Source organism: Octodon degus, unplaced genomic scaffold, assembly GCF_000260255.1.
Source record: "Octodon degus isolate 3935 unplaced genomic scaffold, OctDeg1.0 scaffold00276, whole genome shotgun sequence".
NCBI classification, from domain to species: Eukaryota; Metazoa; Chordata; class Mammalia; order Rodentia; family Octodontidae; genus Octodon; species Octodon degus.
The window spans coordinates 217,727-227,916 of NW_004524852.1; the positions used below are offsets into that span (position 1 = coordinate 217,727).

The window sequence follows — 10,190 nt, forward strand, 5'->3', positions numbered from 1 at the left end:
TTGAGGTCTTAGAAACTAATTGCCACAGATAAGGGAGGATGTGCTAGGCACGTAAAAGCATCAAGCAATTTTGAAACTTCCCATTTGGGTGGGGGATAGAGCTCAGTGCACAGTGCCTGCCTGGCAAGCATGAGGTCATGAGTTCAATTCCTGGTACAAAAATTCCCTCCTACTTGACCTTGCTGTAGGGATTGGACAGATTGAGGAATATGCACCACATTCTCCTGTTGCGTTATGATAGTGCTTTTCATTAGTTGGAGCCGATGTGACCTACAATATACATGCAGAAAATCCATTCTGTTCTAGAAGAAAACAATCTTCATCATGCCTTTTAACTTTTTAAAATTTTACAATAACTGAGACTGTCCTTCCTATCCAGGTTGTTTTAGAATTTATCAGTTTTTGCCACTATGCCCCAATGACATAAACATCTATAAAAAATTAATTCTTTATATTTTCACTTTCATCCATGAGAATAAAAAAAAAATCCATTGTCTATTCAAACTCAGGTTCAGAGTTACAAAAATGCTTTATTTCTGAAGAGCCAAGTTCTCATATCTTCTGAAGTCAGAAAAATGTTCTCTTCCTCTCTTACTAGGTCAGAACTTCTCCAGAATTGATTGTTCCAGGATAGCCCATGTGTTAATTCAAATATATTCTTTGAAGTACTTAATTGACCTGATTTACAGTTTATAAAACTTTCAAAAATTGGCTTTGCTTTAAATATCTTCTATTATTTCTTACAGTGATGGAATATGAGCACACACACACAAAAAAAAAAACTGTAAAGGAACTGGGTTCTCTGAGGACAAAAAGACAGAGAGAGCATATATTCTGTGACTTCAGAATATAGTGGAATATCATGCCTCTGTGTGACAGCAGTAGACTTTAGGATCCATGACAGAGTAAAATGTCATTGTAAAATGGGTTAATCCTTTGGATTCATTGGGTTTCTCATGTTTCATTGCTGTAGAATGAGGGGATTTCTATTGGCATAGGTTTTACAACATGAGTTTTAATATTCTAGAAATTGGAAAGAAAGTATAGAAAGTGATTAGTAGAGAAAAATTATAAATAGATGCCTCTCCATAGAGACACAGAGTATTTCTGATTTTGATGGACAACATTTGGCTGAGGTTGGAAAGTGCTTCCTTTGACAGAAATAGCTTTAAGGGAGATCACCTGTGAATGGGAGGAGCTTGTTGAAAGAACTAAAGTGAGTGTGAGTTTAGAGCCAGAGCTTCAGCTATCTGAGAAGACAGAGGACCACTCAGGTTCATACTGATTCCCAGCTTTGGGAGGAATGGAAAAGATTCTGGGAGCATCAGTTCTAGTCCTAGGACTTCATTGGACATGTGAGTTGTGAGGAGAATCCCCAGGGTACGGTATTAAGTTGAGGATGGGAATATTGGACAACAGGCAAAAGCAAGTAAGCAGAAGCCTTAAAGGGGAACTATAATTTTAGGGCCTTATGACTTCTTTAAAATCTTTCTAAGCAGGGGTGGACGGACAGCAGAAGAAAAATGACCAGCAACAGGTGAAACAAAATCCTCAGTGGCTGACAGTACAGGAGAGAGAGACTTCAGTGCTGAACTGCACATATGAGAACAGTGTATTTGACTACTTCCCGTGGTACCAGCAGCTCCCTGGCAAAGGGCTTGAATTACTGATAGCCATACGTTCCGTTGAGAATGAAAAGGAAGATGGGAGATTCAAAGTGCTCTTCAGAAAAGCTGACCGGAAGCTCTCTTTGCACATCAAGGATTCTCAACCTGAAGACTCAGCTGCCTACTTCTGTGCAGCCAACACACAGAGCTCTGCAGGCACCTGCAGCCTGTGCACAAACTGGCCCTGCTGCTCCAGCAAAGGGAAGTGGGGGCGGGGAAGGAATAGAAAAGAAAAACAAATGGAAACATCTTTGTGAGTGAGGAGCGGAAAAGGGGTTGAAGGGCAGGGAAGGGAATGGGAAAAAGAGGAACCAAGGTGTATCCTGTGCAGGTACAAATAGGGTGCAGATCCTTTGGACCTGCGAGAGGAAGGAGAGCAAGGCTGGATGTAGTTGTGGGCAGGAGCTCAGAAGCCTCGTCTGTCTGAGCCGTGAACTGAACAAGCACAGCGTATTTATTGAGAAGCTTAGAAAATACAGATCATTGTCGAAGGGCAACATACAAGAAGCCTTCTAGGTCACGGGATCCTGCCCAGTCACCCACTGCAGTTATCCTAAAGCTTTAAAGGACAGAGATTTTCTCTTCTTTTCTCTGAAGACAGTTCTGAGAAAGCAAACAAGATTGCTCTGTCCTAACAGCTCGCCACCAGGTGAACAGCCTCTTCTTTTTCCCTTGACTTCATCCTCAAAGATTTATCATGAAAAATAAATCATATTGCAGATACAGAGATAGAGATAGAGATATACGGAAAAAGAAACTTTTGAGTTCCAAATATTTATGACCCCATTGCAAAATCCCTTGGTAATTTTTTTTTAATTTTTAAATGATCTTACCTAATGAACAGAAATTGAACTCCTAAATCAAAGAGGATATCAGAAAATAAAAAGACATCCCTTGATCTTGAACAGGAAGAAAAAACATAGTGAAAATGGTCTTATTCCCAAAACTGCTTTACAGATTTAAGTAATCTCAAGCAAAATATCATTAGCACATGTCACTGATCTAGAGAAAACATTCCTAAAATTCATTTGGAACCAGAAGAGACCTAGAATAGCAAAAGAAATTCTAGGCAACAAAATCAAATCAAGGGGCATCATAATCCCAGACCTGAAATTATACTACAAAGCTATGTGATAAGATCAGCATGGTATTGGCAGGACAAAAAAAAGAGGTCTGAGGATCAGTGGAACAGCGCGGAAGATGCGGATGCAGCCCAGACACACTCAGCACCTTGTCCTTGACAAAGGGGCCAAACACACACATCACAGCACATGTACCTCAAATATTAGAGGCTTCCTGCCTCCCAGTCCTAGAGGCTGCTCATGGAAGTTAAGCTTTTGGCAGGTGCGTACCCACTCAGAAAGCTCTAAGGAAGATCTCTTCTGAGTTCTCCCCTATCTCTAGTAGTTCTATGCTTGTAGATGTTCACATTAAGTATGTGTCACCTTTAGGTGTCCCCCCTTCAGTGTGTGCCCCTGCATTTCATGTCACATTCTTTTTACTAGCCCATAACTGGGCCTGCTCCAGCATGCCTTAACTAGCTGCGTCTGTGACAACTGGATTTCCAAATAATATCATATTCAAATGTTTTAGAAAGTGAACACACACATTTGGAGAACAAAATCGAATATATGTGTGAATAGAACTTACAGATCAGCTAACATAAAGATCTAGAGACAGAGAGTTTATCCTGAACCTTCCCGGTGAATCAAAATATTGGACTTGGGCCAGCCAAATAGCTCAAGAGATTAAAGTGCCTGCTTAGGCAGGCGCCATGGCCGAGGTTCAATCCCTGGCCTGATGTGCCGGCCCTGCCTTCAAGATTGCTGAGAGGGCCATTGAGACTGAGTGTGATGGCACGCACCTGTAATCCCAGGTCTTCGGGAGGCTGTACACAGGTGGATCCCTACGAATCTGATCTACATAGTGAGACCCTGTAGAACCTTTACTAAAAAAAAAAAAATACACCAAAGTTGGACAGATACAGTGAGTCAGAACAAAAGTGTGGTGAGATGTGGAAAGGAAGAAAGCCTCCGAAGCTGGGAGGATGTGCAGTCTGCCCGTTCCCCAGGACTCCGGGGGAAGCAGCCTGACTGTGCATTCATGAGACTGACGCATGTGCTTGTGACCTCTAGAATTCTAAGAGCACTCCTTGTGTTGATTTTGACATCATTTGTATAGTGTATTGCACCAAAATAAGAAAATAATAAAAACAGTAATAGTAAGCACTGAGAAGTAACCATATCCAGAATAGAAATTAAAATGTGAAGATAAAATTAAGTACAATATTTTCCAATAAATTTTAAAGATGTTTGTGGAGACAATTCCAGATCCTCGTTTCTATCCAAGAAGCCAATATTTGTAATCCCAAAATTACGTTATTGGAATCCCATCAAGTTGATTCCTATCTACCACTTTCAGTGCAACCCACGGCCAAAATAAAGACACTAAATTATATTTTCAATCATCAGGGAGTCAAGGGGCTCTAAGTCCAGCCACGAAGATGGCTTTCTGGAACCAAGAGAGTGACCCAGGGCCTCACCATGTTTTTATTCAGTGGGGGAGTGGCTTGAGGAGTATTGACTGAGAATTGTGGGAAGTAGGTGATCATTGTGAGCTGAGCTAGGTGGGTGGCCTAAATTTACCTAAGGCCAATTGATAAACAGAAGTCCTAGCCAGCTCTGTACATAGGAAATAGGGTCAGGCTCAGTCAAAATGGAGACAGTCCCTCTTCTTTCAAGGAGAGCCACTCAGGTGGTCCTCCACAATTCCCCCTTCTTTGCTTTGAAGAAGCTGGAGCAGTGTCAGTTCTGGCCACATAGCCTGTAGCTGTTGTTGGGCTGAGTCCTATTCTGCCTTCCCTATCAATAATAAGAAGGATTAATAGTATGGGCCCATTTCCATCCCTGATAATGAGTCTGGGGATGGAAGGATTGAGGCTTCTATCTGACCATGTCTCTTCCTGTTGGGGGTTTGGCTAGTGACTCACTTGGGCTCTTTCAAAGTAATTGACACCTGTGTAGAATATCAATCCCTGATGCCCATCCCTAGGGAAGTATGTAGCTGTGTTTTCTCTTTTTGTCTTGGTCTTCAGATATGGCCCATATGGTAGTGTCTGTCTCTTCCAAAAGTTGTAAAGTCACCTTGTCTTCCATCTTGTCTCCTCAAGAGCCTGGCCCTATCTGAATGCCTATAATATTCCTATTTGACTTGGCTGCCTACAACATTCCACCCTCTGAAGAAGTAACCTGAACTGCAGTGAAGGAATTGTGAGTGATGACCGCTCTGGCTTCTTCAGACTGAATGAGGTCGTAGTTGTTGGCCGACAGTCAGATATATTCTTCAGAGGTTCTATCTAAAGGCCCAATAGATGACAGGCAATTTCTCTTGGGTGAATGTATAGCTTTGAGACTGGAGGAGACAAAGCCAAAGAAACAATTAAGTATGCGTGGGTTAAATAATCACAATAGAATAATTATGAAAAAGACAAGTTAGAACCTTTTGTAGGTCTATTAGCAGATGTCTCTTAAAGGTGGGGTTTAATCCCTTTTATCTTTCATGACCATTGTATATTGTCTCAAACAAACTGGCCTTTTATGTCTCATCAATTTTATTATTACTTGGGCACATGAATTGCTAGAAATAGGAAAAACACCAAGTACTCTCCAGTTTGCAAGTGGGCCACTGGTTGGGTAACTACTGACAAATCTGCATAAGCATCTCTTAAATGTTTAGCATCATTGTTTAGTAAGCAACCTGATATATTGTAGTATCTCAATTATAGCTAAAACAAGATGTCTTTCAAAGTCTGTTTCTATTGAGGTATGATGACTGGAAGGAAAGTCAGGGTCGGAGAAGGACAAAGAGACCTGTGCCAATTTCCAGCAATAGGCTGGATTTATTTAGAGCTGAGAAGGCCACAGTGCTGACAGAGATACAGACATTAAAGGCCAGGCTCAGGACTTTCCATCTGGGAACCAGGAATGCTCCGCAGGCAGCCAGATAGAGCCAGCGTGTTGTACGTTCTGACAGCAACCAATCTTCATTTTGCTAATGTGCAAAGACTTGCAGGAGACTGAAATTGAGGGCAGTGCATTACTTAGCCTGGTGAAGGAAAGTTCAAGACAGTCCACTATTCAGGCTACTAGCCTGGGTACCTCTCCCTTCTTTTATCAGATCTTTAATGAAAATTAAGAGAAAAGGGAAGAAATGAATGATTTTTAAAAATTTGCAGTTTCACCAGAAAGTGCCTGAAAAGTTGGAGCCAAGGAAAGCCCAGTTGCTGAGAAGAGTAGCAGTAAAGGTAGACAAGTGCTCTGCCCTGGGACAGCAGGAAAGATGAACCAAAGGCATCAGAGTGATCATCCAGGTGCGAGCTGCACGGGCCCCAGAGTCTAAAAAGGAGACAGCACTGAAGCACTTTGTTTTGAGAAGAAGGCTCCAGAGAGCCCAGTGTGTTCAGGGCTGCCTAGAGAAGTTTCCTAGAATTCAAACATCCAGACAAACAGACGACATTGTAGCTCTAGGCCAGGCTTCTCTCAGACTGCAGCAGATCCTGGGATCATCCTCACAGCGCTGGTTTTTCCAACATTCCAAGAGCTGTGATGCTCTGGAGGCTTCCACACGGATTTCAGGAGGAGGCCTGACAGGCCAGGCGGTAGGCCCTGATGTGGCCGTGCATGAGAGTGAGCTGAGAGCTCAGTGGAGACCACAGAAGTGGGGTACCAGTATGTGGCACTTCTGCTGAGGAAAACTATAGGGAAAGAGTGGAACTTCAATAGAAAGGCCACGGCACTGTGCCTGCTTAGCAAGGCCACAAGAGTCAAGCTCCCAATCCTTTAGAGATTATATCTTACCAGTAGAGACCACTGATGAGAACATTGTGATGAAGACTAATATGGAAGTAGTATCAAATCAGCCTTTTCACAAGAGAAATGCACAGCTGGCTGAGTGAACACCCCATCTCTATGAAATAGAGACAGTGAGTCTGTGCTGCTGGAAGTCAGAACAATGCTGCCCTCAGGATAGGGCACCAGGAAGAGCTCAGCTGGGGCCGCTGAAGCACAGCAAAGTCCTATTTCTCCATCTGGATGCTGACTACAAGGACACTCACACTCTGAACTCTGATCAAGCTGTACACATATATTTACATTAATAATGTATTTTATAGTTAAATAAAAGCTTTAGAATGATGCAGTGAAAAAAATGATACAGTGGTTTGATATTAAAAGGTAATCTGTGAGCTGAAAGCAAATTTTCAGCCAATTTCCTTTCTTGTTTTGGATTTACTTAAGAAAGAACTCATTTCTTAAATAAAAAAGTTCACACTGGGTTTAAACTTTGGTCCACTACTAAAGCACTATGGATGAGAAATGTGATAACCTCTGTTTTTCTATTTCTAAGATACAAATTAAGGACTTTGACCCTTGTTATATGATATAAAAGATGTTAATGATGGGCATTTTAGATTATTAGGAAAACTGAAAATATAATGAATAGAAAGTGATGATAATAGTTTATGATGCTTGCATTTTATTATTCAGGGCAGGTTACCTGATAAAAGAAATTTGTAGAAATCTGATAAATATGCATATTTTATTAAAAACATTATCAACTAAAAGAAATCATGACTTTTAGTAAAAAGAAGAAAACCCACCATTTGTAGGAAAATAAACAGAGTCTGTTACAACTTTAAATGCTAAAGGGCTCCCTAGAACGGAGGCCTATTATGTCAATGTGACTTGTGAGGCAACACGGGCGATTACTGACATCACCCCAGAGTCAAGGACGTGCTCCCAGCTTGTCATAATAGTGGGAGAGTCTTAACAATGCTGAGCTTCCAGACTTTGAAGGCTGGTAAAGTGGAAGAGAAAAAACAAGTGTGTGCAGACTGATGAATAGACACCAGGCAGGAAAGAAGACTCATATCAGCCTGAGTGCGTGTCCTGAGGCACCCTGCTTTGGAGTCAGGCACTACCTCTTAGGCAGTGGTGCTAATAGCCCAGGGCCAGGGGTGGTTTGCCCCATGTGCTCTCTGCCAGAGATTGCAAGGTGACTCCCTTTAGGGCTTCTATCTGCAAATAGAACATTTGAAGACTTTTTTCTGTGTTTCTGGGAGCAGATCTATACCTTTCTGGGAAACTCACAGCTTGTCTGCATGGAAATTTCAACATCAATAACATTACTGCAACCAAGCTTCCCCACACTAGGACCTTGGGAAGCACCTGCAGTACTACAAGACTTCTTCCCAGGATCAATTATTTACCAGGGGCTCTGCCTCTACTCTTTTATTTTGAAAACTGATCTGGCTTCCAAACTCCCATTAAATAAAAAAAAAAAACCCAAAATATTGGCACATGTTCCACTGATACACTATGTTCCTAGCATGAGTGAGGCCCTGAGTTTGATGTCCAGAATGGAATTAATTCACATTTTATAGTCTGTGTGAGGATTCCTTTCATATGTCTCAAACGAAATGCATTTCTCTGTGCAGAGCAATTTTATTTCCCTTTGTTCCTTACTATCCCACAGCTAAAACACCCCAGACTTACAGGTATACAATTAATATATGTTGTTACAAGTAAAGCCTAGGCATTTCCTCTGCAGTTTTGATATTTTGGCCTTATTTTCCCCTACTCCATTGTTATCTGCGTCTTCCCAAACAACCAGCACATCTCACATAGAGGAGGGCTTAACAAAGCTGAGGAATTTCCACTATAAACTGAACACCCTGCAATTTAAGTGCTGGCTTGAGCCATTTAGAGAAATCCTCAGCTCTGCATTGTTAAGACCATTAATTAGCATCCCCTGGGTCACCAACTCCCACCTCTATATTCCCTAAACCTCCGGGAGAACTCACCGTGAGGTACTGCTCACCTACCATCTTCCTCCAGGCTGAACCCATATGTGCTGTCCTCCTCACACACAGTCTATACTGAGTGTATTTATCACTTGTGTATTATCACATCTAATCCATCAGGATCTCCAGTAGTCCTTACTTTATAAATTAACCCATGATCTAGTTACCACTGCATCCTAGATCTCTAAATTGTTATCTTTTCCCCAGAGGTTTCTTCTGTGGTCTCACTACTAACTTCATTCCATAGCTTCTTACTTGTAAACTTTTGCATTAACCACATTATTCTCATTCCAATTCTGTGTTGTAGCTGTAAGTCTATTAATCCCTAATCATTCATAATTATCTTCCGTATGGTGCATATTTTGTCTGATACAGCAGGTTCAAAATAATCAAAGAGCTGGTAACTGATGTTATGGAAAGATGTTACTGTCAACATTAGCTCAATCTACGGTGTTGCCAGGCAAGTGCTTGCTTTCTCTTTTTTTTATTTTTTATTTTTTATTTTTTTCAAAGTTTTATTGACAAACAGATAGCAATGAGACAGTTTCAAATCAAATCGGAAGGACAGTTTCAACAAATAATACACTGCATATATTCTTCTTAGTGGTTAATTGCTGTACAAGATGCGGACTTGTGATCCTATTTACAAACACCATTAGAACAAATCATTCTATTCATTAAGAGAATGCAACTATATATCCATCCCAACCTCTTTGAATACACAGATACAAAATGGACATTCATCGGTATACCCCATTTTTTCTAAGTTTTGCTTTCTCTTTAATCATTTGTCACTGCCATTTCTTACAGAGGCTACTACAAAAATTTTCACACAACTCAAAATTCCTAATGTCAAGTTATCTCTATTCAGTTTTGGGGGAAACAATTTCTATTTATAAGAAATAACAAATTCCACTGGAAATAGTAGATAAGCCAAACTTCTTCCTTCATACTCCAAAGAATTACTTAAATATAATTAGGTCCTTTCCTCCTTTATTTCAATAAAACTAGAGCTATCTGTTTCTCCTCCTCCCAGAACTTGGTCTTGTGATCTGTGATGAGATTTCAGTTCCATCTGTCCTCTCTGTTCTCTGAACCCTGGTCTATGGGTTCTCTCTGCAGTGCCCTGAGTTTTCTTTAGTACTTCCCCCCTTGCTATCCGGGCAATGCTGAGGCCTCTTAAAGAGCTTCTTTCATCCCTGCTGTCTTCTGAGTTTTCTCTGAGCATTTGTCTTGGTCAGATTCCGCCTATTCTTTCATAATGTCCCTACACACAGTTGACGAGGAACTGAATTTGGAATGGAAAAGTGTTAGGCCCTGAAATTCGTGTGATCTTGGGCAAATTATGTTCATAAGTGGTTGGCTTTCTGTGTATTAAGGAAAATGTCTATTCTGAAAGGCCACATGAAAAACTTGTGGTGGCCACCAATGGCCAGCACCATGGATTCCTAGCTGTTAGTGAACCAAACTCTACTTTTCTCACATATTATTATATAATATATAGACAGATTATATTACTCCTTCCATGTACAGTTTTTTTATTTTTTAAATGAGCATGCTAATATTATTTACCTCATTTGACTTAATGTTATTTTGTTCACAAGCCTAAAATCCCCTCATGAGCAGACCTCTGACTGAGAACACTTTCACCAGACTGAGCTGCT

At 40.9% G+C, this 10,190-nt stretch overlaps 1 gene segment (V, D, J or C); it reads left to right on the forward strand.

The window, feature by feature from the left end:
- Positions 1–1,303: 1,303 nt before the first annotated feature.
- On the forward strand, positions 1,304–1,924 carry LOC111814166. The segment is given in 2 exon segments: positions 1,304–1,355; positions 1,500–1,924. Coding segments are annotated over 2 exon segments (477 nt in total).
- The last annotated feature ends 8,266 nt before the right edge of the window (positions 1,925–10,190 follow it).